The sequence below is a fragment of the Capricornis sumatraensis genome, chromosome 23 (genome assembly GCF_032405125.1).
Source record: "Capricornis sumatraensis isolate serow.1 chromosome 23, serow.2, whole genome shotgun sequence".
Classification (NCBI taxonomy): domain Eukaryota; kingdom Metazoa; phylum Chordata; class Mammalia; order Artiodactyla; family Bovidae; genus Capricornis; species Capricornis sumatraensis.
The window spans coordinates 22,246,992-22,274,794 of NC_091091.1; the positions used below are offsets into that span (position 1 = coordinate 22,246,992).

The window sequence follows — 27,803 nt, forward strand, 5'->3', positions numbered from 1 at the left end:
AGGACAAATCCAGTAGAAAATCTGAGTTCCTGGTGGACTACAACATGAAATGGGCTCTCAGGGTTTGAGAAACTAGAAAAGACCTTTCTCTCCCTTGAACAGAACACTGCTGGGGGCTGGATGCGGTGACCCCCTTGAGGGCCATCTCTGAGAGTCCCTGTCCCTCACTGTTTCAGGGAATCATAACAAAGTGCATACCAATCCCCAACTCCAGACCCTGGGTGTCCTCTTCCCGTCTTGGGGAGTTGGGGGCAGTGAGCTGGTGACACAGCTACCCAGTAGCACCTTGTCCTTGACACTGAGTTTATCTGGAACGGGCAGAGCCCTAGTGACGACTGGGGAGGGAGACGCGAGGAGGGGGGGTCTGAGCCACCGGCGTGGAGAAGGCAAGGCAGGCAGGAGTGGGAGGTTCCTGAAGCCTGAAGAGGTTAGGTAATGTCTGGGGGGTGGCAGGAGGATTCTCCGAGGTCAGGGGGAAGAGTTATGGGATAGTTGGGGGGAATCGGATTAGTGTCAGGAGGCAGGAGGGTTGGAGAGAGGCCTGGGCTTGGGCTCAGCTGGAGAAGCCCAGCATCAGCAGGAGGGGTCTGGGTTTGGGTGGGAAGGGCATTAATGGGAAGTTATGGGAGGCAGCTGGAGTGCCATCAAGGGGTCAGCGGGCAGGGGAATGGTCAGCAGGAAGCCGCTGTTCATTGAGGGCTGACGAGTCAGAGGGCAAGGGCAGTGGGCCAGGCTTGGGGACCCTGACCACAAGCTCCATGGGCTCCCGAGCCTTGTTTCGATAAGCCCGGCGGATGGTATCTACTGCCCGCTGGTGCGTCACCTGCTCCAGGCTCTCTCCATCCACGGCCACAAGCTCGAAGCCAGCCTGGGATGGGGGTGAGAGAATCACAGACCTCCCTCCTCAGGTCAGCCCCACCCCACTCCCAACCTCTCACCTCCACCAGCTGGGACACTCCTCCCCAACTGGGCGGAGGGGATGGACAATGGGACTTTTGTGTCCAGAGCCCGATGGGGGCAGGGTGGGGCACAGACAATGGCCTTTTGTCCCTTGGGGCTAGGGGTGGAATAGGATGGGCCACCCTCAGGCCCAGGCTGGCATGAGGGCACAGATTTTCCCTGAGGCCTGCTCAACCTGCAGGTTAGCCCCCTGCTCCAGGCCTCCTCCCACGACCTAGTCTACACATGTCTGGCTGGAAGATGAGCATGTACTGGTCCTGCCCCCTGCCAGAATTCAGATCTGGGCCTAAAGAGTGGGTCTGGGTGCCCTTCACCCACCTGAAGGGCCCCGCTGAGGAAGGCGGCGCCCCCGGGGAAGATCTTTTCTATCTTCACCATGGGCTGTACCTTGGACTCAATGCCCCCAGAAATGCTGATGCCTAGTGAGAGGGAGAAACACTGGGTGCAGTGCAGCCACATCCCTAAAGCCTAGAGCTCCCTGGAGAACCCAGGACACATCCCCAAATAGAGAGCCCCCCAAGTCAACCCCCAGATTCTACTACTACTCCATCCTCAACTCACTCGAATCCTAAGCCTCCCAAATTTAGACCTTCCCAACTATACCCTGATTCTTTCCCTTCTCCCAGGTCCCCAAGTCACACCCCAACACCAAGCCCACCAACCTCACCCACATCAGAGTCCCCACCCCCGACCAGGCCCAGTCCTGCCAGGACTCACCCAAGGACTGTTTCATCTTGGACAGCGTGACAGTCCTCAGCTCCCCACTAGGGACCTTCGTGGCTGTCTCCTCATCTGTCCTGCCAGTTCCATTCTCAGAGGGCCCTTGACTGCCCCATGCCTTGGCCACCTGCCCATCCATAGGTCGTGGCAGAGGGGGCCTGGCTTTTCGAGGCTTGTGGTAGCGCCCATTGGCTGTGCTAGGAGTGGGGATGGGTGCCGGGGATGGGGAGCGCCTGCGGCCCGGGGACTTGCCTCGGCCTCGGCTGCAGCTACGGCTACGGCTACGGCTGCGGCTCTGGGCTGGGCCCTGGCTCCGGCTCTGCCGAGGGTCCTCTAGGGTCAACGGCTCGGTCAGCAGCCAGTTAGGCCTCGGGGGCCGGGGAGCCACGGGAGGTGGCTGGGGAGGGGGTGTGCAGGCGCTTCGGCGTGGGGCGAAGGCATCTACTGGCACGTCTTGGAGAGGGGGGATCCCTTTATGAGGGTGGCGGGGGGCAGAGGCATCCAGGGAGACCTGGAGGCCCCCCAGCCGCTCCCTCAGCTCCCCATCATCCTCCTCTTCTGAGAAGCCGTTCACAGGGAGCAGGTAGAAGCCGCCACGACTGTCTGGGGAAGAGGGCCAAGGTCAGGCTGCCCTCTCCTCAACAGCCCAAACTGCTTGGCCAGAGCCCAGTCCTCACTGCGTGGGGGTAGGGAGACCTGGGGGTGCTCTTACGGCAGTGTGTCCCACAGTGAGGGACGCTGCCCCGTTCTATTGCAAAAGTATTTAAATACTTTCTATTGGAATAGTGACAGTTTTATTTTATCATGTCTGAGTAAAAATATGACTCCCACACCCAACCTGGTAATTTCTCAGAGATTATTGCACAGAATGAGATGATTTAACAAGTGAGTGGGTTTTAAAACCAATTAGTAAGTAAATAATAGTACAGATGGTTAGTGGACATGATAAAAATAGTCCTGGCAGATGAGGGATTCCCTTCAGGGAACCACACCACACGTATCTCTGAAGCCATGAAGTCCTATGTGGGAACAGGGATGGAATGCCCATTTTCCCTCCCCGAGTCCCCCTGGGGTGTGCCCCCTCCCTGTGCTCTGGGACTCTGACTGACCAGGCACGGGGGTGATGAGGTGACGCTTGGGTAGTGTGTCTTGTCGGGTTGGTCTCAAGGCAGGAGGCCGAACTGGTTGGAGAGGAGAGCAGGTTAGGAACAAGGCTTCCTGAGGGACACAGCTGAAAGAGCCCAGGCAGCTCTGCCCCTCTCTCCTGGGAGCACCCCCCCCCCCACCCCCAGCCCCACTTGAGGCTCAGGAGCCTCAGTCCTGCCCCCTGGCTGCTGACCTGCTTGACTCTTGAGGGCCTCAAAAGCCTCCAGCTCCACAGGCATCACCATGCTGTCAAAGCGACCCAGGTCTGTGGGGGCCACCACACTCCTGGGGGAGGGTAAGAGATGAGGTGTGGGCAGGGCTCAGTTCCAGGGGGGCCTTGAGGGGCTTCAACCCTGGAGAGGTTAGGGGAGGTATCGGGGGTCCCCTCCCTGCCCCCAAGCCCTCTCCACCTGATGTCCCTCAGCAGCAGCAGCTTTGCCGGCCTGTCCAGGATGGCCAGCAGGGGCCTCACTAGGTCCTCCACGCCGCCCTCGTGCACGTACTGCAGAGAGAGGCATCACAGGTCAGATAGCAGCAGGGACCTCCGGAGCCCGGTGCGGGGGCATGCCTGGGCATGTGGGGGTCCCCATGTTTAGGAAAGGTTCTCCCCCAGGCCCGGGCTGCTCACAGGATGGTCTTACTCGGTGACTGGGTGGAACGTGCAATAATAATGACAGAACAGTAACAGCAACACCAATAACAGCTTTGGGCCTTTTTCTAGGCCTTCTACACATGGTCTCCCACTTTGAGAGATGACATCAGTTATTCCTATTTTACAGATGAGGGAACTGAGGCTCAGAGAGGACTTTGCCCCAGGCCACACAGATGAGGAAGTGTGAAGAGAAATTGAAAATTGAGAAATCTGGCTCCTACCTACTACAGTACCGGAAAAGGATATGCAGGGAGTGGACTCTCCTCCCCACCCCCACCTCCCAGGCTGAAGGAAGGAATTTGAGCCAAAGGCTAGGCTGTGTGCCTGGCTGTCCCAGCTTGTGTCTGCATACAGACTGACAAATTAGGCTTTGTTCAAGGCTGGAATGGGGACTTTGGGGAAGGAGTGGCCCTATAGAAAGTCTCTCCAGTCTTTAGCTGGGGTAGTGGAAGCATTTCTGCCTGGCACTGCCCAGATGCCTCCAGCCACACCCCACCGTCGCAAACTGACAAACTGAATACTGGGAGTCACCCAACTTGGATAGCACACTGCCCCCTAGTGCCACGACGGACACACACAGAGCATCCCCGGCAAGCACAGGACACTGGGAAACAGCACACCCTGGTGGCCAGAGTGAGACATTCATAAATAGCTGGAAATTAAACGTGCGTGTGTGGCCCTAAACCACACACAAAGTTGCAGGGACTCACACATACACATACCGCCAATACACCCCCTTTTGTCTGGAGAGAGATACACGTAATGGCAGAGAACCAATCACATATGTGCACACACTTGAAGTCCACAATCCTGCATTCAGCATCCACTAAGTGCCTGGTCCTGTACTGGGCAGTAGGGACACAACGACAAAGAGCCACAAGCCCCAGTAAACTACAAACCACTGGCGACGGCTCAGAGGGAGTCTCAGAGGAGGGTGGAAAGATCAGAGAAAGCTTCACGGAGGTGGTGGCATTTACACTGACTCATGGATAAATGAAAGAAATACAAGAAAGTTGAGAAGAAAGGGTGGTGTGGAGTAATGGGTTCATAGAAGTTTAACAGGGCTTCCCCTGTCGCTCAGTGGGTAAAAAATCCTCCTGCAATGCAGAAAACGCAGGACATGGGCGTTTGATCCCTGGGTCAGGAAGATCCCCTGGAGGAGGGCATGGCAACCCACTTCAGTATTCTTGTCTGGAGAATCCCATGGACAGAGGACACACACACTCATGCACACAGGGTACATGAAGGGGCCTCCATATAGGCTGTGCGGGCTGTGACTGCAGTACAGGAGGTGCTCCTAGAGCTGCACAGTGTTAGCCTGTATAAACCATGTTACATGTTATACCCAGGGAAGATGACATGGTGACCGTGGGAAAGCAGAGGTTAGTGAGCTGGGGAGTCAAATCAGGGAGCGCCTTGAATGTGAGGATAAGGAACTTGTACTCTATTCTGCCAAAGACAGGAGGCTGCAAGGGGGTTTGGGGAGTTTGTAAAGTGATCAGACAGGTAGTTTATAATGCCTGGTCGGTAGGCTGTGGGGAGATGGCTCAGAGTGGGAGATAGAAGGGAGGCTTGGGGTTCAGGACCACACATCTAAGGGAGCTTTACTAATCATTCCAGCCAGGACACTACCCCGAAGGTCTGATCTCTTGGTATGCGTGGGGCTTGGGTCAGACTCGTGTGGTGGGCATTGCTCCCTAGGTGCTACGAGGCTCTGGGAAAGGCCTTCCCGGTCTGGGCACGGAGGAAGGAGCAGAGGGATGGGGGAACAGCATCCAAATAAACTGATACAGAGCGCCACCTGGTGGCCAGAGCCTAGTATCGCAGGCTGACAAAGACGGTACATTCAGCCCTACTTGGCACTCTAAGCTGAGCGTGACACTCAAGTGAATTTAGCCCAGAGGCCTTTAGCAGCCCCCAACATGCATCTCCACATGTAGCTCTGCTGTAAATCAAGTATTGGGAAAAGGATGCATGAATTATTGGGCCTCAGTCTCCAGGTGACATGCTGCTACCGCTGCTAAGTCGCTTCAGTCTTGTCCGACTCTGTGCGACCCCGTAGACAGCAGCCCACCAGGCTCTGCCGTCCCTGGGATTCTCCAGGCAAGAACACTGGAGTGGGTTGCCATTTCCTTCTCCAATGCATGAAAGTGACATGCTCACAGATACAATCATACAGTGCTGTTGTTTAGTCCTTAAGTCTCAACTCTTTGCGACCCCATGGAGTGTACCCCGCCATGCTCCTCTGTCCTGGGGATTTCCCAGCAAGAACACTGGAGTGGGTTGCCATTTACTTCTCCGGGGGATCTTCCTGACCCAGGGATCGAACCTGTGTCTCCCACGTTGGCAGCAGGGTTCTTCACCACTGAGCCGACAGGGAAGCCCAAATTATATAGTTAAGTCAACACAAACCCAGATAAACAAATGTACACATCACACAGACACAACACAGCCCCACCCTGACCAAGGTGAGGGAGTGGGGGGGAACCACAATTTCCTGAAACTCTTCCGTTTGCCCTGGTACAGAGGATCACGCATGCCCTGATGCAGATGCAGTATAGGGAACCCATCGCAGGAAACCTGGGGCTTCTTGAGACGGAAGGAGAGGAGAGGGACTTCCACTTCTCCTGGAGGGAGTGACCCATGCCTCCTACAGTCTCCCCAACATTCAGGCCACAAAGACTCCCTCAAATCTACCCTCAACCCTACGGTGGGAACCTCTGCTTCTGTCTGAAGTGGAAAGGAACAGTGAGGAACAGTGTAGATATTGGGGGAGGCTTGGGGTATGTTGGGAGAACCAAAGATTACTTACTTGGGTAAGAGGGGAGAGGCCAGGCCTGATGGCTGACCCAAGAGTGGAAGGAGGCATGAGCTGGGGAAGGCTGAGGTTTACAAGAGAACAGAAAACAGAGCAGGTGACTGCAGGGACTGAGGTCCCAAACTCATCACCTGGCTGGTCTGGCTCCTTCTCTCCTCAGCTTAAATATTACCTCCTCTCGGAGGCCCTCCCAGACCACACCATCTAGTTTGTGCCTCAGGTTATTTTCTCATGACCTTTTCCTTCATAACACTTCACATGATTTGTCTCTGTGGGTGCTTAGGTTCTAGTTACTATCTGTCTTTCCTTCCTGACTGTAAACTCAGTGTGTGTGTCCATGTGTCTGTGAGTACTCCTGAGCATCCATGTCACAGGGGTGACTTCTGCTTTACTTACCACTGGGCTCACAGTGTTAAACTCAGATACTGGCCTGAATGAATGAGGGGTTGGGTGGCTGAGTGACCACGTCCTGGGGCTGAGAGTGGGCTGGTGGCTCACCCGGGAGCAGTGGCGGGTGACAGCCAGCACCTCATCATCGGTCAGCAATCGCCGGGCCAGGTCCTGAATCAGGGGCCGACGGCTCTCCCAGGCCTGCACCCGCTCATCCACATGGGGCAGGTGGCTGGAGGGGCTCCCAGACCTGGCAGAGAGCAGAGCCCGGCCCCTCTCCCGGTCTGCAGGGCGGGAGGAAAAGGATACAGTGAAGGAGCCAGGAGCCATCAAAAGCCAAGGCAGGGGCTCTCCTCAGTGGGGTCAGACTCCAGAATAGACTGGCTAAGGGTCCCAGGTTCCCCAGGTGGAATCCCAGCCTAGCCCGGATGCTCCCCGCCATGGTCTCCCACAGCAATCTGCCCATCACTGGAGTTCCAATTCAGGCCTTTGAGGCCCCATCCCAGACCCCTAGCCCAGTCTGCTCCTTAGCTGAGTCCTGGCCCAGAGCCCCTGGGCCCCCTGAACATGTAATGTCATACTAGTCTACCCCATTGAAGTTCTAGCAAGGCCCCCTCCCTCATCTCCCCAAAAATCTGTCTTTGGGAGTCCCAGCTTAAGCTCCAAGTCCTCAAAAAATACACCCCAATATCTATTTGTAACCCTATGTTCCTAGAAAGCATAGCCAATTCTTTTAGTTGCCCCTGATGTGCACCTCTCAATCTGTCTGATACCCCCATGCTTGACCATGAGTGTAACCCAAAGTCTCAGCACCCCCAACATGCACCCCATTGCAGCTCTATTGTAGACCAGGCTCAGGAGGGGGAAGCAAGCATTACCACGTCTCAGCCTCCAGGTGACAAACTTCTGCACGGGCCCCACTCCCCCTGCTAAGAAGAAGAAAGAGGCTCAGTTGCAGCCCTGGTCTCCTATCTGAAAATGGGGGTTGGGGACTCAGAACTAGCTGGATCATGGGCTGGAATGGAGAGTTCAAGGCTGGAATGTGGTAGGACTGGGAAGCAAGAGGCCAGGCTATTGAGGTGGGTCTTGAAGGCCAAGGTCAGGCCAGGAGCTTCATTCACAGGCAGTGGGGAGGGAGTAAAGGCTTTGGATCAAGAGAGGGCCCAGTGTGTGCCCGGCTCATAGAGGTCCATTGGAAAGCAAATGAATGGATGGAAGAACCCCAAGGGCAAATCACCTACCTTCAGGGCACAGAGAGAAAAAGAGGAGCCTTTGAAGAGGGAGAGGGGTAGCCAGAGAACTGGGAAGAGAACCAGGAGAAAGGCCTTGGGGGCTGTGAAAAGAGAGATGAGTTTAGGGAGGGTTAGACTGCCCTGAGTTGAAGGGATGTCTCTCCCATGAGACCCAGGCAGGGGCAGGCCCAGCCCCTCTTTGCCTACCCAACATTCACTCTCCCTTCTAGAAACAGCACCCTGATTTCACCAGGGGATCCATCCCATCCCCCACCCCCAGCATTCTCAGTCCCTGTACTCCAGGGTGGACACATGACCCAGGCTGGCCAATGAAAGCACCCTCTCTCTCTCCCAGGTCACAAGTGATGTGTTGGGCATGTGATCCCAGCTGGGCCAACCAGAGCCTGGGACATCATCTGGAACTATTTAAGGAGAGGCTCTTTCCCCCGGGGTTGCTAAGCAACAGTGGCACGACCACTTACCTTCAAGAGGCAAAGCCAGCAAGATGAAGACAAACCAGGGGAAAGAGGAACCAAAAGATGAAGAGTGCAGATGGCTAAGGAGACTGTTTAAACCTTTAGACCCAGTTTACATCCATAGCTGAACCAAGAAGTGCTTTTTAAAGCTAGCTTGAATTAAGTTTTTCTCACAGACAACCCCAAGAGTCTCAGTTTATTCACTTTTGGTCCAGCCTTTGAACCTCACCAGAGAGAAGAGATGCTCTCTGGAAGAGTCCTCAGGAAGACTTTGACATGAGCGAAGCCTGCTTAGGCCCTCCTGCCTGGGCCTTGGTATGGAAATGGCCTTGCTCTGCTGCTGCTGCTAAGTCACTTCCGTCGTGTCCGACTCTGTGCGACCCCAGAGACGGCAGCCCACCAGGCTCCCCCATTCCTGGGATTCTCCAGTGGGTTGCCATTTCCTTCTCCAATGGCCTTGCTCTAGGTGGTTCTAGAACTGGCTAGAGCCAGTTCAGGTTCAATCCATGATACAAGGTGCACTGGGATGACCCAGAGGGATGGGATGGGGAGGGTGGTGGTGGGGGGTTCAGGATGGGGAACACATGTACACCCATGGCAGATTCATGTCAATGTATGGCAAAACCAATACAATATTGTAGAGTAAAAAAAAAAATTAAAATAAAGTTTAAAAATAGAACTGGCTAGAGCCTGTGGAGTTCTGGCCAGGGGAGATGAAGCCAAATGCTCTAGGAAAGGAGTGCCCTGCCCCTCAAGAGCACCAAGAGCATGGGCATCTGACCCAAGGTCTTCTTGTCTGTGCTGTGACTCTTATCAGTTTTCCCTTCTGTAAAATGGGAAGATGAGGCAGTACAACAAGGACCACTACATGTTCTGAGCACCTATTGTATGTCAGACCATGTACTAAGTGATTAACATACACTGATTCACTGATTCATCATTATTCCTAAAGAAATAGTATTGCGTGTGTGTGTGCTAAGTTGCTTCAGTTGTGTCGGACTCTTTGCAGCCCTGTGGACCATAGCCCACCAGGCTCCTCTGTCAATGGGATTTCCCAGGCAAGAACACTGGAGTGGGTTGCCATTTTCTTTCCCAGGGGATCTTCCTGACCCAGGAATCTAACCCATGTCTCCTGCATTGGCAGGCAGGTTCTTTACCACTAGCACCAATGGGTATTATTACTCCTGTTTACTCATGTGGCTTGCAGGGCAGGGTGGCGGCTCACAGCTGGGATGAGCCAGTGTAGGATTCAGACTCAGAGCTGTGGAATAGCAAGTCGACTTTTCCTCTGTCCTCGCGTCTGACCCACCCAGTACCTACCTTTCTCCAGGTCCAGGCGAGGGCGGGGCTTGGCTGGGCTCCTGCTGTCCAGGGTCCAGGCCTCTCTGTGCCCATCCCCTGCCAGCCGCCCCTGCCGCCCTCCCTTGAAGAAGAGGTTCATCAGGGTCTTGGAGCGCTGCAGGGCCCCCTTCTCCCCAGGGGACCTTGACTTCTCCTTCCTCCGCTGGTTCTTCTCCTCTGCAGACATGAGGGAGGGGTGGGCAGAAGAGAAGGACGAGGGGCAGGGGTGTGAGGAGGGGCAGAGAGAAGGGCGAGTCGGGGGCAGACAAGGTCTGCAGCCGTGTGGGGAGGTGGGGATGAAGATGGGGATGGGGCTCCTCTTCCAGCGTCCCGCCTCACCCCACCCACAGCTCCAGCTATGTAAGGAGTGTGTGTGTGTGTGGGGGTGGGGGGCAGGTCTGGGAGCCCAAGGACGGAGGCTCTGGGTTAGGGCTGGTTTGGGGCCCAGGACTAGTTTAAAATGGAACCCAAAGCAGGATCTGGGTGTGTTCTGGAGCTATGGCTGAGCAAAGCCTGGTGCAAAGGAAAGTTTGGGGCCCAGTACAGGGTGCAAGACAGATTTTGGACCCAGAGCTTTTGGGGGGAGCAGCAGCAACCTGTCCCCCACATACCCCACAAGGTCAGGTGGCTCTGGGAGCGGGTGATGGGGGGCCGGGGTCGGCTGAGGGCCAGCAACAGAGCAGTCTTGGGGGACTCAGAGAGTGCAGAGTCAAGGTGGCGGGTGGGTGGCGGCCCGTCGGAACGGATGGCGGTGTCCCTGAGGATGACTGTGGGCCGCACGCTGCACCAGGTCTCCACGAGGCTCCCCGCGTCCGGCTCTGTCTGCATGGCTGTGTCCGCCCGCCCCCAGCCCGGGCCCCAGCTGCTGCCAGGCTCCTCAGGCCCCAGGCAGACATCCATGCGGTCCGAGGGCAGGGAGCCCTCAGCCGAGCTGTAGGGGGCACTGGAGGTGAAGGAGGAGGCGCTGGAGCTGCTCTCCGAGGCGGGGGACAGCTGCTGCAGCGCCCCGTTGCTCACTGCGGGCAGTGGGGAGGGCAGGGGCATCTCAGAGGCCTGGCCGGGTGGCTTTGGGGCCCTGCCGGGGCTGCAGCCCACTCGTGGGCTTGAAGTGGGAGTGCTGGGTGGCAGCGGGGTTGTGAGCATGGGGTCTCAGGAACCAGCCGCTACTCAGCAGTCCTGCTAACTGGTTGCGGGACCTTAGGCAAGGCACTTCTCCAACCACCCCCAGACTTGCCCCCAGGAGAGCCTGGATCAGAACCTGCAACTTCTTAGAGGGGAGCCCAGAGACAGGAGTCACGAGGAGATTTTGGTGCCCCTCCCACTTATTCTTCAGAGATCCCAGTTCCACTTTAGGGCCCTTTCCCTCCAACCTCGGGGAGTTGGTCACTTACATCGGTCCAGCCAACAATACTCAGAGACCATCTCCTTGTAGGCAGGATACCTGCCGGTCTCCTGGGGAGGGTATGGTGGGGATAGGAGGGCAGAGGGGAGTGAGTGAGCAAGGAGTGGTAAGAGAGGGTAAGAATATGGGAGCAATGGGACAGCAGTCAACTTTTCAACCCAATTACTCTGCTCTGAGCTCATCATACTCCAGCCACACCAGCCGCTTCATTTCTCAATGTGCCAACTTCCTCTACACTTTAGGGCTTTGCACGTGCTGTGTCTTCGGCCTGAATTCTCTTCCTTCAGCTCATCTTATGGCCAGCTCTTCAGGTGTCTGCTCCTTAGATCCCCCTGGCTAAAAGGGCCTTCCCAGATTACCCCATCCCACCTCTCCATCAATTTCCTTACAACAGCCGTCACAATCGGCATGCATCTAGTCTGTCTGTTTCCCTCCAGCGGCAGAGACCTCGCCTATCTTTTTCACTGTTGTCACCCCCTACCTGGCATAATGGCTGTCATATAGTAGGTACTCAAAAGTATTGAATGAATGCATGAGGGCAGAGTGGGAGAAGAGGAATGTTTGGGATAATTTGAGAGGAAGGAAAGGGACAGATGGGATGTGGGAGAGGTGGGAAATAGAGGTGGTGGGGGGATGGCAGAGGAGGCACTGAATGGGGAGAAGGACGAAGGCTTAGAAAGGAGAGGACCAGGGCAGGGGCCAGGGTTGGGGCCTGGGGAGAGGAAGACATCACCTCCTGTGGGAGCCAGGGTGAGAAGGACTTGATCCTTAGGCAAGTGTGAGACCCGCATGAATAATGAATTCAGGTACCTCCCCTGAAATCCAATCTCTGTCCTGCCCTGTGCCCTAGGACACCCACCATCCAGGTCCTGATTCTACCATGTCCCTTTCTGGGCAGGACACTTTCTCCTTACCCTCCAAGACCTCCACCACTCATACAAAGGGGCATTGGCACTGGCCACTGCATCTGGGGGTGGGGGGGTGGGCTGAAACTAGGTCCTGCTACTGATCAGCTGTGTAAATGACTGACTCCTGAGTTTCTTTGCCTTTCTGAGCCTCAGTTCCTTCTTCTGTGAAGAGAGACAGGACAATGCCTCCCTTGCCTCTCAGGAGCCTGCGGAAGGTCATAAGTGGCACAGCAATGGGCAGCATTAAGTGCTAGACTGGTCTGGGAAGTCCTTCCTAGAGTCTGGCCTCTCCCTGACTCCCACAGTCCTGCCCACCTTGATGGTCAGCATGATGTGTGTCTGACCCTTCAGCACCTCCACGGCCTGGCTGTGGCTGATGTTGTCGAACCTGACACCATTGGCCGCCAGGACCTGGTCTCCCACCTTGATGCCGTTCTCCTCGGCCAGTCCACCGTGGTCCACTCTGGGGTCAGGAAAGGGGCAATTTGATGCCTCCCCTCACCGCCCATTCCAGACTCTTCACTTGAACACAGGGATGACCTCGTCAAACTCCTTGACCCTCCTCCTGGTGAGCCCCGGCCCCTCTCCAGATCCTATCCCTAACCTAGGTCGCCGGGACATGTCTTTGGGCAGGATCCACTTGCTGATGCATTCCCAGGCCCCCGCCCGACTCCGTCTCATCCCCTGCCCCAGTCTCACTTGGACACATAGATGCCCAGGCCAAACTCCTTGCCCCCGCGGATGTTGAAGCCCAGGCAGAAGTCATCGGATGTTGTGTAGAGGTGGACGATGCGCCGTGCACCGTCCTCTGAGCTGCTTTCGGAGGGTGTCGAGCTGCACTTTTCTACTACCAGTCGCCGATTGACCACATCCACCCTGGACAATCACACGGGGCCCTCAGCCCGGGCCCCCATCCACCACTACCCACCCCCCTCCCCCCAGCAGCTAAGACAATTGCACAGGAAAGGAGGAACTGCTCTGCGGGGCCTGAGATCTTCACTGGGACATAGATTTCATCAAGCTAGGGAAACCACGGAAATCTTTCTTTATTGAGCAGCTCTAACTGCCAAGCCCCATTTTAAGTCCTCCCCAGGCCCAGGAGGGAGAGATACTATATTGTCCTCAGGCCCGAGGCAGCAGCAGCTTGGGCTTCCCAGGTGGCACTTGTGGTAAAGAACCCGCCTGCCAATGCAGGACATGTAAGAGATGCAGGTTTGAGCCCTGGGTCGGGAAGATCCCCTGGAGGAGGGCACGGCAACCCACTCCAGTATTCTTGCCTGGAGAATCCCACGGACAGAGAAGCCTGGCAAGCTGTGGTCCATGGGGTGGCAAAAAGTCAGACACCACTGAAGTGACTTAGTAGGCACACACGGAACTGCCAGGCTCCACTTTAAATCCTCCCTGGGCCCGGGAGAGAGCTACTGCCCTGTCTCCAGGTCTGCAGCAGCTACAGCATAGAGGGGCAGGGTCACTGGGGCCTGAGGCCACCGTGTTGGGAGGAGGGCTGGGGGAAAGACACAGCCTTTTCTCATTTCAAGGGCAGACCGTTAGATCCCTGTGTTTCCAGTATCAGGGGATGGGAAGCGCAGAAGCCCTGGGCTCTAGGTCTCTCCCACCATGGCTCTGGGTGGTGGTGCTGGGCTGGGGGTGGAGGCCAGGCCTGCTCACCATGTGGTCTTCTCCTTGGAGAACTTGATGCCCGGCACGCGGCCCATGCGTCTCACCATCATGTGCAGGCGGCTGCTGCCAGTCAGCACCTTCACAGCGCTGCCCATTGTGGTGCTCTCCAGGCTCAGCCCATTCACCTCGGTGATCTTGTCCCCCACGCACAAGCCAGCCCGCTCTGTATCAGGAGAGGGGGTGGTGGGCAGGGGCCCCTGGGGAGAAGTCCCCCAGGTTGAGGCTGAGCCTCTCCCATCCCTGAAGCTCCCTGGGATACAGCTTCTTCAATGAGATTGGGATCCCCAGGTAGGGTCTGAGTATCAGCCCATGGGACCAAGGACCTATTCATTAGTCCCTTTCATCTCCCCACTGGATCAGCCCCTCCAAAACTGAGGGTCCTCTCCTCTCATCCCTGCTAACAGCTCTGCATACCACTGAAGTAGGGGGTCGCATCCTAAGCCAGGATTTCACCCGTGGGGTCCCGCTCACCTGCACTGCTCCCCTCCTCCACTTTGCTGACGAAGATGCCCAGGCCGTGCTCAGAGCCGCCCCGCACACTGAACCCCAGCCTCCCAGCTGGACTCTTCTCCACTCGAACTGCATGGATGATGTCACTTTCATCGCTGTTGGCTGATGGGGGTGGGGACACGGGCATGACTCCCCTGCCCATTCTGGGCACAGAGGGTCCCTGAGTCCCCTAACTTGGGGCCTGCAAAGGCTGGGTCACTGGGCACAGCCACCCAGGACCCTAAATGTGGGCATAGGCAGCTAATTTCTGAGTCTTCTCTGAGTGATTTTGAGATCATGGCAGGAAGGGTGTGGGAGCAGGCAGGACAGGACTCCATGCTAGAAGACACTGTTTTCCTTCCCTTATAATGTAGGGGTGTGTGTGTGTGTGTGTGTGTGTGTGTGTGTAATCCATACTAAGCTTCCCATACTCACTGGGACAGGCCAAATTCTAAAAAAGACAGATGGATGAAAAAGTCGGAGTCAGATGGATGAAAAAGATTCCATTCTATGAGGCACAGTCAAGGGAATCCTGGCTCTCTGGCTTACAGCAGAGACAAGCCTTCTTCAAATAGTTGAAGAACTATTCTATAAAAGGCATTAGATATTTTTGTCTGTGTAACCCCTAGGGCAGAACCAAGCCCACACAGTGGAGTTATATGGAAGAGATTTAATAAGGGAAAACTTTCTCTAAAACCTTTAGCTGGCAGACAATGGAATGAATTTTCCATGAAAGATAGTGAATTCCTCATTATTTGGAGGCATACAAGCTGATAGTAAATCCCTGTCTGGGATGTTGTGGAAGGGTACCTGAGGCTCCTTTTACCTTGTAGACTCTGATTCTAGAGGTGAGGGTTCTAGGAGCTATTTGGCTAGATGAGGAGAGAAACCCAAAACACCACCATGCCTTTGTATGCACCTAGAGCACAGAAGTGGTTCTCTCCATCTGTGACAGGGAAAGTCAGAGGAGGGGAACTTTAGGGACCAGAACTATTGAGGAAGGCTTCTTGGAAGGTGGGATTTGGGTGGGTGGAGGGGAAGGGAAAGGCACTGATGAAGGGATGGAGTGAGCAAAGGCTCAGAGGTGGTCTTCTGCTTAGAGAAGAGTGAGGGGACTGGAGGGGTAACTTGGGTCCCAGGCGGGAAGGTGAGAGTTCTCCGGTGAGGCTTACTCAGAGGTGTTTGAGAGGGGAAATCTCTCTCTCTCTCTCTCTCACACACTCACACACACACTTGATCTAAGAGAAATCAAGTTACAGTGCATGAGCAGAGTGGCTCTGGAAGAAATCCCCAAGGGCAGCCTGTAGGCAGGGGCAGTGCAGGACAGAGGCATGAGAGGCACTGGGGCTTCCTAGCTGATTCTATCTGCACAGGTCCCAGGACCTTCTCAGCCCAGACAAGGAGACTTTTGCTCTCCTGCCCTCCAATTCTCTTTCTCCTCATTCCCTCCTGGAGAGCCAGCTCCCTGGGCCAGGAGGATGTCAAAATCTGGGTTTTGAGCCTAGAAGCTTGGGGCCCCTGAGGAGGGAGGTACCTCCAGTGCCTTATCCCTGCCACCAGGCATCTCTCCAGATATCCACTATCTCCTCACTTTCACCTCTGTCTCCTTTAATCCATTCTATACACAGTCATGCCTCTGCCCTGATTAAAAGCCTCAATGCTTGCCCCTGCTTCTACAAGGAGCTCCACATTCCTGCCATGACCAATAAGGCCCTCCCTGGTTTCCCTCTGCCCACCTCTCAACACTCACCCCCGCCCACACTCCCTGGCCTCATGACCTTGGGCCACACTGACCTCCTCCCTGTTCCTCTCACCAGCCAGTCCTTTCAGTGTTCCCTCTGCCTGGGGTGCTCCTGCCCAGACCTTCGTAAAGCCACCTCCTATTTCCACTTCCTCCTGGCTCGGGTGCCACTTTCTCAGAGAAGACTTCCTGGGAGACTCTGCTGAAGAAAGGCCCCTCCCCCTCCTCCCAAGGAGTCTCAAAATTGGTCTCAAAGAGAGCTCTCCAGATCAGCATCAGCAGCCCCCAGAAAGTTATCACACATGTGAATTTGGAATTTTACCGCAGACCCACTGAATCAGATGCTCTGAGTGAGGGATCCAGTAAGTTTTTCATGAGCCCCCCAGGCAATTCTGATGTATTCTGAAGTTTGATAACCACTACTCTATCCTATCATCCAAATACCTTTAAGATTGTTACCATCCTTTCTCATTATTTGCTCATTTGTAATATTATTTATTCTCACTCTCCTTTCACTGGACTATAACCTCAGTCATGGTAAAGTGAAAAAGTGAAGTCGTTCAGTCAAGTCCGACTCTTTGTGAATCCAAGGATTATAGCCTATCAGGCTCCTCCGTCCATGGGATTTTCCAGGCAAGAGTACTGGAGTGGGTTGCCATTTCCTTCTCCAGGGGATCTTCCTGACCCAGGGATAGAAACCGGGTCCCCTGCATTGTAGGCAGACGCTTTACCATCTGAGCCACAAGGGAAGTCAATCATGGTGGGGACTTAGTAATTCTTTCCACCAAGGTATTCCCCAGTATGTTGCACAGTGCTTGATATTTGCTAAGTCTTTAAAAAAATTTTTTTTTTGGCCACAATGCTCAACATGTCTGATCTTATTTCCTCAACTAAGGGTCAAACCCATGCCCTCTGCAGTGGCAACATGGAGTCTTAACCAGTGGATCTCCAGGGAAGTTCCTGCTAAGTCTTTTTTTGATGAATGAAATAATAAGCAGAATAATGAACAAATGAATAAGTTAGGAGAGCAAGAAGAAGGGGCTGGTTGGGATTAAAGGTAATGCCATTTCTCTGGGACCCAACAAGTTTGAGGAGCTGGTGGGAACTCTCGAGGACAATGTGGGTAGCAGTGTTCCCCCTTCTACTGTGTCTCCCTCATCAGTTACGTTAGGCCTCTGGAAGGGTCTAAATAATAACATATAAAATAACATGGGGGAGGGGCTCCAGCCTGTGGTGAGTTGGGGGATGTTTGTGCTCAGGTAGAGGGGACACTTCTGAGCTCACAGGCTCCCAACCCAGACAGACCAATTGGTTGGATTGATGCCCCAGTCCTTCCATCATTGCTAAGGGAGGCTGCTCTCCTGACTGCACTGGGGCATGGGGTGAGGGAGAGAGCACTCATGGAACTGCTGGAAGAGGCTCTTGAGAGGGACAGTGTGCATCATAGTCGAGCATGGAGAGTGCAGGGGGAGGTATAGGTGTAATTCTAATACGATGGGATTGGCAGGGGCTGTACTTCAGTGCCTCCCTTCTGCTCCTCCGTGTCTCCTAGTTCATCTGGGGGCTCCAGCTCCATGCCCAGAGTGACATTCTGCCTTGCTGCTCACCTGAAAGTGGGGCCAGCGTGGCAGACGATGAGGGTGAACGTGCTGGGCCACTGGTGCGGGAAAGCCTGCTCTCTGAGCAGCATATTCCACCCAATGGCCTGGGCAGGGGACAGACGGGGCCCAGTGAGGTCAGAGGGGAGAGTAGGGTCTGAAAAGTCCAGTCTGAGAGCCAGCCAGGGGAGCTCTGCTGGCTGAGAGAGGAGGGCAGCTGGAAATACTTATCTGGTTCTGCTCAGGGAAAGCCCAGGCCCGGGGAGGCCCCCTCCCCTGCTGGTAGGCAAGGTCCTGCCTGGTTCACCGGCTTTTTGTCGCCTCACATCTGTCACTGCACCATTCTGTCTCCTAAGAGCCCACCTGCCATATTCCACACTTTCCATTTCAACCTTCCCTGTGATATCTCTACCCCACTACCAGCTGCTACCATGGCTCGGTCTCCAAGCCCTGCTACACTGGAAATTTCTGGAAGGTGAAAGTTGAGACTTAGTTCTCTGTAGGTTCCCCTCAGGACCTAATGAGAGCTGGTATAAGATAGGTGTGCCATGAAACGGCACTAAGCAACTGCATAAGATTAGGTGTCCCCCTCCCTCGGGGCCCAGACCTGGGATTCCGTGCTGACCCTTGACCCCTCCCCATTCTCTGAAGCATCTTCCAGTCTACCTCTGTCTCCATCCTTTTCACCTGAAGCCTTTAATTCTGTCTGTCCATCTGGACACTGACTCCCACAGCCCAGCATAGAGCTGGGCACACAAAGGGCAGCTTGATGAAAAATGTCCTTCTTCATGCTGTCCCATCCCCCAAAAGTCATACTCAAATGAGCCTGGAGAAAGGAAGAGTTCACAGGAGGGAGGGGGCCAGTTTAATACTTGGCCTTGCTTACTTGGGGGCTAGCATACCACACTGGAGAAGGCAATGGCAACCCACTCCAGTACTCTTGCCTGGAAAATCCCATGGATGGAGGAGCCTGGTGGGCTGCAGTCCATGGGGTCGCTAAGAGTCGGGCATGACTGAGCAACTTCACTTTCACTTTTCACTCTCAGCACTGGAGAAGGAAATGGCAGCCCACTCCAGTGTTCTTGCCTGGAGAATCCCAGGGACAGAGGAGCCTGGTGGGCTGCCGTCTATGGGATCGCACAGAGTCAGACACTACTGAAGTGACTTAGTAACTTAGCAGCAGCATACCACACACCTCTTCTTCACCTCCATGCCCAGACCTCCCAGCTCTGACCTCTCCACAATCTTGCAACACTAAAAAACCAGTCTGAAGATAAGAAAAGGATAGACAAGGAAGAATCTACGGGTTACAGAGGCCCTCTCTCTTCCTGCATCCCTAGGACACCCCCACCCATGCTGGCTTTCCCTTCACCTACTTAAGCCTGCTGTCCCCTACCCACTCTGATAGTTCCTGGCCCTGCCCCCACCTTCGATAGGGGAGTTGATGAGGATGACTCGGCCCATGGGCGATGAGGCTCGGATTCCACGGGGGGGCCCATTCAGCAGCCGTTGCTTTCTCAGCAGGTATCGCGTTGCGGAGCCCGACTCGCTGCCCAGGTGGCCTCGGGAGGAGAGGGAGCTCAGAGAGCTGGAGCTTAGGTCTCCAAGACCCAGCGGGTCAAAGCCCACTGCAAAACCATGTGCCATGTTGGCTAGATTGGGGTGGCACCCTGCAGGTCCGGAAGGAACCTGCTGACCCTCAAGAGGAGGGCCCCCCACGCCTGGGGCTCCATGAGCCTTCTGTGCCAACCAGGGTCTCAAGGACTGGGAGCCCCCAACCTCTGCTGCTTCTCAGGAGTGTGTGCTCCAGGCCTGCACAGGAAGAGCAAGGATTGGGGAAGGGGTGGAAATGCTGCCCCTGCTGCCCCCCAGGACCTCCACCCCCTCTCCCCCGGCTTGAGCATCCTGTTCAACCCTTAGGTCTCTCACCTCTCCCACCCCCGGCTAGAGAACTGCCCATTTCAGGCACCATCGTGGACTTTGGAGCCATTTATACCACAAGGTGGGTGAGAACCTCTCTTTTACCCCTTGTTCCTGCTCTCAGCTGAGTCATCTATTCAGGTAGGTCTCCAGTCCTCAGCAGAGGTTGAGAGAGTGGAGATGGGATTATTGCCGGCCCTAGGGCTGCAAGCAGGAGAAGGCAATGGAACCCCACTCCAGTACTCTTGCCTGGAAAATCCCATGGATGGAGAAGCCTGGTAGGCTGCAGTCCATGGGGTCGCTAAGAGTCGGATACGACTGAGCGACATCACTTTCACTTTTCACTTTCATGCATTGGAGAAGGAAATGGCAACCCACTCCAGTGTTCTTGCCTGGAGAATCCCAGAGGCGGGGGAGCCTGGTGGACTGCCATCTATGGGGCCGCACAGAGTCGGACACGACTGAAGCGACTTAGTAGCAGGGGTGCAACCACTGTGAGAGATTTGGGCCGGGACAGTTCGCTGCACTATCTCTCCTGTGTATGTGGGCTGGGGGCCAGTCCCAGGGGCTGGGGCCTCCAGAACCTGGGACAACTGCAGCCAAGGGCCCCAGAGATCTCCAAGCCCCAGGCTGCAGTCTCCTCTGTCCCTCCTTCCCTTGGGTCTAAAGAGGTGCATGAACCTCTCCCAGCCTTGGGGACGGGACCTGCTGCTGAGAATCCCACAACATCCCACGCAAAACCTTGGGCCAAATCTCGCATAGCAGTTCCAGAATCTAGAACGCAGCAGCCCACCCTCGGGCTCCATCCTTCCCGACCCCCCTCACCTGGTCGCGCTTGCGGCAGCCGCCGGCCTAGCCCGCTTGCGGGCGCGAAAAGAGAGCAGCGGCCGGGGAATCCCCGCCCACGCCCCGCGGAGTCTGCAGGAATAGGGCTGGCCCGCTCAGCCTCGGGCTCCCATTGGCTGGGAAGGCTGCCAGTCACTCCCTCCCGCCACCTCTCCTGGGTGCCTGGGGATGCCGTCTGTAAACTGGGCTGGGGCCAATGGGTTCTACCCGCTCCAGTTCGAGTTCTGATACCCCATCCTGCACTATGAACTTAAAGCTTGGATCTCGGCTCGCCCGGCTCCCGCTACCGGTTCGGCGCAGGCGAGCCTAGAACCGCGTCGTTTCCAGGCCGAACCAGCTACTTACTGCTGCTGCTGCTAAGTCACTTCAGTCGTGTCCGACTTGCCACCTCTCTGCGGTCACCCCTGAGGCCTCAGCGAGGGAATGTCACCTGGGCAGAGAGAGGCGTGAACCTGCAGTGGGCAGGAGCTCGAGCTGCAGCCTCAGTTTGCGGCATGGATGTTCTGTATGACGATGAGTTGTGCGCGCGTGTGTGTGTGTTTGAACGTTGCCTTCACATGCATCCTCCTTCTGTGTCAGAAAGTGTCTCTCTGGCCTTCCAGTTCTGGAAAGGACGCATAGCAGGGAAGCTGGTTTCGGGCCACCAGAAGGAGGAAGAATGTTTGATCCACTTGCTTGATGCAGACAGAGGTACCTTGAGCTTTCTGCCCCTTCATCTCCGGGACAGGGCCAGGGGCCAGGGTCTGGGATGCAGGGATAGGGACTGGAGTCACAAGGAAACTGGGGACCCAGCGGAGCTAGAGGTTACAGAGGGGAGGATAGAAGATACAGAGGAGGAAATGTGCGGCCACTGGAAGGACGCAGGCGCTAGCAGAACTGGACTGTGAGGGAGTAAGAATGTCCGGATGCTGCGAGAGGACCTTATGGGAACCGGGGTAGGAGCCCAGGGGACCAAGTAGGCAGAGGCCACGGCCAAGGTAGCCATCAAGTAAACAAGCCTGGAGGTAACCCGAGTCCCTCTGGGTTGGATGCCCCTCCGCGCCGCCTGCCTTCTCCGGGGGCACCTAGACCCCTTGGGCAGAGGCCGGGTGCCTCCCGAGGCCAGCCAAGGGAATGCAACTAAACGGGGCAGCTCGTCCCCTCCTCTCTCGCGCTGGGACGCGGCCAGGACTGATTCCGGAGCCCGGATTGGCTCTGGGAGGCTGCGGAGGGCTGGGTCTCGGTAGCCAGGGCTGGGGGCGTCACCCTTAAATGACACTCATCGCCCCCAGGCCCTGCCAATCCCTGGCCTCATCGGGCGGAGCCCCCGCCTCTCAAGCCGGTGAGCGTCACGCGTGACGTTACCCGTGATGGATGTGAAGGCGGGGCGGGGTGGGGGGGAAGCGCGGAGAGGAAGGCGAGTTTGAGAGCTGCAGAACCTCGGAGCCCAGGAGCCTAGGAAAGCGTGAGTGGTCGCTGTGCCGGGTGGGGTTCGGGGGTCAGGGGAGTAGAGGGTTGAGGGCTGGGAGTCAGAAAGGGAAGCTGCCCCTGTCCTATAGGATTCAGTATCTTCGGCTCATGGGGCGCAGGGGAGGTTGGTTAGGGAGGGAGTGTTAGGGTGGGGCTCTGTGTGGTCACACATTCAAGTGTCTGCAGCTGATGGATGTAGGCTGTGTGTGTGTGAGTGTGTGTGTGTAAGTAAGTAACGGTCTTGGTGTGCAGGGTGTGTCCACCCTGTCTGCAGGTCTGTGTAGGGCGAGTATGCTGGTGTCTCTGTGTGTGGATATGTGAATGTGAGTGTGTGAGAGGGGAGGGTGTGTCTGCCTGTGAGGAAGTGTGGTTGGAGAGGATTAGTCATTTTGTAGGATTTTGCCCAACGTGGCCAGATGGCTGCTTCAGGCTTTCCTCTCTATGCCGAGTGAAGGGGTCACTTACTGAATCCTGCTCCTTTAGAGGCAGGTGGCTCAGGAGGAGGTGAGTGGGTGTCCATGCCAGCCCTGCCCACCTGGGAAACAAGGAGAACTTTGGGCAGTTCAGTGTGGTTGAGGAAGATGGGTCTGGAGAGGGAGCTTGTAGATGCCTGCGAGCACACTGGCTGGCTGGCAGCAGTCCCCTGTTTGAGACCCGGAATAGGTGAGCCCTGGAGCTGTTGAGCCCTTGCTCTCCTCCATTTAGGGCCTGGAGTGTGGTACCGCTTATGCCATTTTTCCAAACAGCCTCGGGTGTTTGTATGTAGGTCTCAAAGCAACTGGGGCCTAAAGCCGACAGGAATGTGGATGTGTGATGCATATAATCAGCATTTTTGTGCATGCAGAGCACAAGAGTAGCTGCATGGGATTAGTTGCTGCTCACGTCAACCACACACGTGTAAATCCTCACTCATGAAAATCTGCAGCAGGCCAGCGCACAAGGACATCTGCTTCCCTGGCGTGTTCTCTCCTGTCCCCTCCTCCAGTGGCTGTAGGTCCCTGGGCTGGAACATTGCCTAAAGAACAGCTCCTCCCCTGCTTGCTTACCTATCTGGAGTTACCTTGAGCTCTAGAAGGATTGGCAGTAGGCCCAGGGACCAGGGCAGCACCACCAAAGTCTCCCCCATGTGGAGCCCTTGGACCCCCTCCTTGGAGTCCTCTGACTTTGGTTCCTGCCCTGCAGAAAATGGGTGAGTTGCCTTTAGATATCAATATCCAGGAACCTCGCTGGGACCAAAGCACTTTCCTAGGCAGAGCCCGGCACTTCTTCACCGTGACGGACCCCCGAAATCTGCTGTTGTCTGGGGCACAGCTGGAAGCTTCCCGGAACATCGTGCAGAACTACAGGTGACCCCTGACCCCATCTGACCCAGGGGCTCATTCCCTGCTACTCATACAGTACTTTTTGTACCAATCTCCTCTCACTTGAGCGTGACCCTGTTCTACTCCACCTCCTCACTCCTTGACTCTATCTGTCAGAATCACTGACAACTAAGACACAGAACTTCAGCCCAAAGGATTTCAGGGTGTTTGGGTAGAGGAGGTGGTGTTGATATTTATGGGTAGCGGGCTGTTCTATGCTTCACAAACCCTCTACAGGACCTGTTCCTCTGCTGGGCCACTCTCTGCAAGGATGAGTCCCAATAAATTAGGAGGGCAGCCTCCTTGCTTCCAAGAGGAAAAACCCTCAGAGCACCCCAGCCATTTTTGACCCATTGGAAACCACCATGACCCATGACCTAGCATTAGACAGAAACAGAAGGGCACCCCTCTTTGTGTAGCCAGAAGGGAAATAGAAATAGGAGCCCTCTTTCTGGAAGATTTGATTCTTCCTGAGAGACAAGGAGCTCGTTTGTTCTGAAATTGGGAGCCAGAGTCCTCTGCCCAGATCACCCCTGAGGTGGGTGGGCAGGGCTTGGGAGGGTGGATCTGCCCCCTAGAATTGCCTGTCAGCTCCTTGCCAACTTCTGCAGGGCTGGCGTGATAATGCCAGGGCTCACCGAGGACCAGCTGTGGAGGGCCAAGTACGTGTACGACTCTGCCTTCCATCCAGACACAGGAGAAAAGGTGGTCCTGATTGGCCGCATGTCAGCGCAGGTGCCCATGAACATGACCATCACCGGCTGCATGCTCATCTTCTACAGGCAGGTCCTATCTTGTATGTCTCCTCCCTGGTACTCTGTTCAGGCTAGAGGGTAACCTGATGATTAGGCAGGTCCTCTCTGGGCCAGTTTGGGCAGAAAATAGTGGGTGGCTGAGAGCTTGTATTAGAATCTCTTCCATTCCTCAAAACTCAGGTGTGTTTGTGTAAGGAGGGTCATGCACAGGTCATCAGAGCAGGTTCTGGGGTCATCACCGGGGCTCTTCTTGAGGATTTGGGGATAACCTTTGGGGTTTTATTGTCGGTGTCCAAGGATGTGGGACACTGTGGAAATAAGTGCCTTTGTTCCCTCAGGAAGACCCCAACCGTGGTGTTCTGGCAGTGGCTGAATCAGTCCTTCAACGCCGTCGTGAACTACTCCAACCGCAGCGGTGACACTCCCATCACTGTAGGGTGAGAGCTCACCCCAGGGGCTCTTCTCCCAGCCCTTCATTTCTCTCTTGTCCTCCCAGGCCTGTGCAGCGTGTGGCTCAATGCCCTCCTCTCAGCCAGTCCCCTACTCACTTTCCTGGCCTGACTGATGGTTCGAGGTCTTGTGTATGCTTTGGGGGACCCAGCCCTCTTCAAGTGGAGGGATTGGGGCTTCCAGACAGGACTACACTGGAGCAAGGGAGACGTTTCTCTGCAGTGAGGCCAGCCTCCCACATCTCAGTTACTGAGGATTTGGTGTGTCCCTGAAGCAAAGAGCCACATGCTGGGTTGTTCATTTCCACCTCATTTCCTGGCTCTTCCATCCACAGGCAGCTGGGAACGGCGTACGTGAGTGCCACCACCGGGGCTGTGGCCACAGCCCTGGGACTCAAATCCCTGACCAAGGTAAGTGCCCCCCCATTCGCTCTTTACTTACCTCCTTCTTCCCTTCCCCTCCTCCACCCAACCTACAGGCTCCCTGTGACTCTCCTCGGAGTTCCCTGCCACCCCATGGCCCTTAGGGCCACTCAGGGACACCTTTCCTCCCCCAGCATCTTCCCCCACTGGTTGGCAGATTTGTGCCCTTTGCAGCTGTTGCAGCTGCCAACTGCATCAACATCCCCCTGATGAGGCAAAGGTGAGTGGCCCCTGCTTCTGGCACGTGCATGCAGAGTGCTTGTAGGCATACCAGCTGGCCATGCAAACTGCCGGGCCTAGTCTCCATCTGGTGCTGGGGGGATGCTGGGGTGGGAGAACCAGCCTTTGAATCTAGGCTGTCTGAGGGGACCCCAGGGACCAGCTGCCTGTGATCTGATCCCCACCCCTTTCCCTTTTCAGGGAGCTGCAGGTGGGCATCCCAGTGACCAGTGAACAGGGTCAGAGGCTTGGCTATTCTGTGGCTGCAGCCAAGCAAGGAATCTTCCAGGTGGTGATATCAAGAATCTGCATGGCGATTCCTGCCATGGGTGAGGCAGGAGTGGCTCCTTGGCGCATGGGAGGCCCTAAGCGAAGGGATGCCATTATCCAGGGGGTGTGAGGACTCTGGGAGCTATAAGATTCTGGGGAGAGTGGGAGGAGCTGCTAAGGGGGAATCACCTCTTCCTGAGGGTCCTGCCTTTCACTCCATTCACTCCCTCCCTGCCTGCCCTGCTCTTCCCTCAGCTATTCCCCCGGTGATCATGGACACCCTGGAGAAGAAAGACTTCTTGAAGGTAGATCACTTTCACCTTTCCCATGCTGGAAGTAGTGGTGCCTGGGGGCAGAACCCCCGGTCCCCAACCTCCTCTGCAGCCTGACCTAAGTCCAAGACGTGCCGCCTGTCTGCACCCCTGTGCTCCCCCTCCCTCTTCATTAATTCATTCAGCAAGACTAAATTGAACTGGAGTGAAGGAGCACTGAGGGTGCCGGAGAAGGGCAGGAAAGGAAGGAAAGGGTTTCTGTCCTGAAGGAAGCTGGTGTCACTCCAGAGACACACATCGGGAGGGGCCATCACAGTCACACCTGGTATCATGCTCGTGCTGTCAGCTGTGAAAAGCACTGAGACACACGCATACACACATACACACAGGCTCACACACGTGTGAACAGGACAGAACATCCCGTAGTTTACAATGTAAGCTCTGACTCATTTGATGAATCCTTTATTGGCAAATATTTATTGAGTGCCAACTACACACACACACACACACACACACAGAGCAACAGATTGGTGGTGGCTGGAGCAAATCAAGAAGGGTGTGCAGAGCAGGAGGTGTGTTTGGAAATGGACAGATGCATGCAGTGGGATGGGAGGGAGGGAGTAGAGGATTGGAGAAGGCTTCCTGGAGAAACGCTCCTGGAGGAAGTGTAGGAAGTGATTCTGAGAGGTAAGGGTTAGGATGGTATGCTAGGGAGGGTGTTGGCAAGCATGCCTGGCTAGAGTGGGAGGCTGCCAATTGCTGTTATGGGATTGAGGGAAAGAAAAGGGTCATATATCAGAGGCTTAAAGGTAGAACTGATGGGATAGAACCGCTGTGGTATGGGTAACGGGTGAGGGGGCAGGGGATACACACTTATATTCTCTCTCTCCCCATAGCGCCGCCCCTGGCTGGGGGCCCCGCTGCAGATGGGCCTGGTGGGCTTCTGGTAAGTATGCAGGAAGACAGCTAGAGTGTGTGCGAGTGTCCTTTCTGTGGTGAATGTGGGTGGGTATTATTGCTTTTAAGATATTTATATATGTCATTCATTCATACAGGCAGCTGGTAGGGGTCCTGGACACCTGTAAAGCATACATGTGTGTGTTAAGGGGTGAGGTCTGTTCTTGAAGGTCAAGAGTCTAGTCGAAGGGGTCCCACATCCACCATGGAAATAAGACTTTTGGTGCCATCTCAGAGTTTGATGCACATTTAATTCCTGGTTCTGTCACTGGCTGTGGCGCTCTGGATCACTGCTCTGGAGGCTCCTTCCTCAGCCAGAACGTACTGTCATCTGTCATTGTTGGCTTTAATCAGTTTCCACCCATAGGGGCTGTCTCCAGACATGGGGTGGGGGACTGGGAGGGAACACTCGTGGATCAGCGCTTCACAAAACTCTCTAATACTCTTCTCCCGCAGCCTGGTATTTGCCACTCCCCTGTGCTGTGCCCTGTTCCCCCAGAGAAGGTAAGTGCTGTCCCTGGGCTTGGCTGGGGCTTTGGACAGATCCATAGGGTTGCAAAGAGTTGGACACAACTGAAGGACTAACACTTTCACTTCCACTTTTCCACACCTGTGGTAGCAGCTGACCTTAGGTCCCATCAGTGTGTTCCAGGAAGGGGCCTGGTGGGCATTCAGCTTCTCCTGGGGGTGAGGGAATGACTGTGATCTGGGTGGGCCTCTGGCAGTTGGAGGAGAAGATTCTGCAGCCTGGGAGGATGAGGGATGGTGGTCCCTGAGCGTGAGGGGTGGGCTCAGGAGACACTCAGCCAGCCTGCTCTTCTGTTATAGCTCCATACACGTGAACAGGCTGGAGCCGGAGCTGAGAGCTCAGATTCAGGAGCAAAACCCCAGCATCGAAGTGGTTTACTACAACAAGGGGCTCTGAGGCAGGTCAGCCCCTGGCCTCCTTCCTCGCCTCCTTGGGCTGCTGCTTAGTGGAGCCTTGCCGTCCTGGCTGCTTTCTATCTGCCTGGTGCTGGCAGAGGGCTTGGTGGGGGTGCAGCCATTGAGACCAGCGATCCATTCGGCTGAGAGGTTACCCCCATAAGCCTTTTCCTCTCCTCTGATTTCAAAAGGCAGGGTCACATAATCCCTTTCTCCTGCGCTAGTACGTCTGTGTATGTACATAAGTGATAACGTATGTGTGTACAGGCTGTCCTGGGATGTCCTCATGTCTGGCTTCCCTTCTTGGCTATCTGCCAGCCAGGGTACAGGGCTTTCTTGCCTAAACAGTTTCACCAGCCAGGTCATTTCTGATGGGACCTTGCCCCTTCTGGACATAGGAGCCCC

At 55.5% G+C, this 27,803-nt stretch overlaps 2 protein-coding genes across 2 annotated transcripts; one reads left to right on the forward strand and one right to left on the reverse strand.

The window, feature by feature from the left end:
* Window positions 1–428: 428 nt before the first annotated feature.
* Window positions 429–19,200, reverse strand: PDZD7 (PDZ domain containing 7). Its single transcript, XM_068961801.1, is given in 17 exon segments — window positions 429–608; window positions 611–868; window positions 1,279–1,379; window positions 1,678–2,283; window positions 2,790–2,861; window positions 3,020–3,111; window positions 3,237–3,328; window positions 6,795–6,970; window positions 7,565–7,615; window positions 9,715–9,912; window positions 10,347–10,751; window positions 11,127–11,187; window positions 12,361–12,508; window positions 12,745–12,921; window positions 13,714–13,888; window positions 14,197–14,337; window positions 18,981–19,200. Coding segments are annotated over 17 exon segments (3,153 nt in total).
* Window positions 19,201–21,701: 2,501 nt separating this feature from the next.
* SFXN3 (sideroflexin 3) lies at window positions 21,702–27,404 on the forward strand. Its single transcript, XM_068961327.1, has 11 exons — window positions 21,702–21,763; window positions 22,951–23,114; window positions 23,741–23,915; window positions 24,227–24,321; window positions 24,669–24,744; window positions 24,891–24,976; window positions 25,177–25,304; window positions 25,501–25,550; window positions 26,414–26,463; window positions 26,931–26,978; window positions 27,303–27,404. The coding sequence occupies exons 2-11, from the start codon at window positions 22,954–22,956 to the stop codon at window positions 27,397–27,399; spliced, it is 966 nt and encodes a 321-aa protein (XP_068817428.1). The 5' UTR covers window positions 21,702–21,763; window positions 22,951–22,953; the 3' UTR covers window positions 27,400–27,404.
* The last annotated feature ends 399 nt before the right edge of the window (window positions 27,405–27,803 follow it).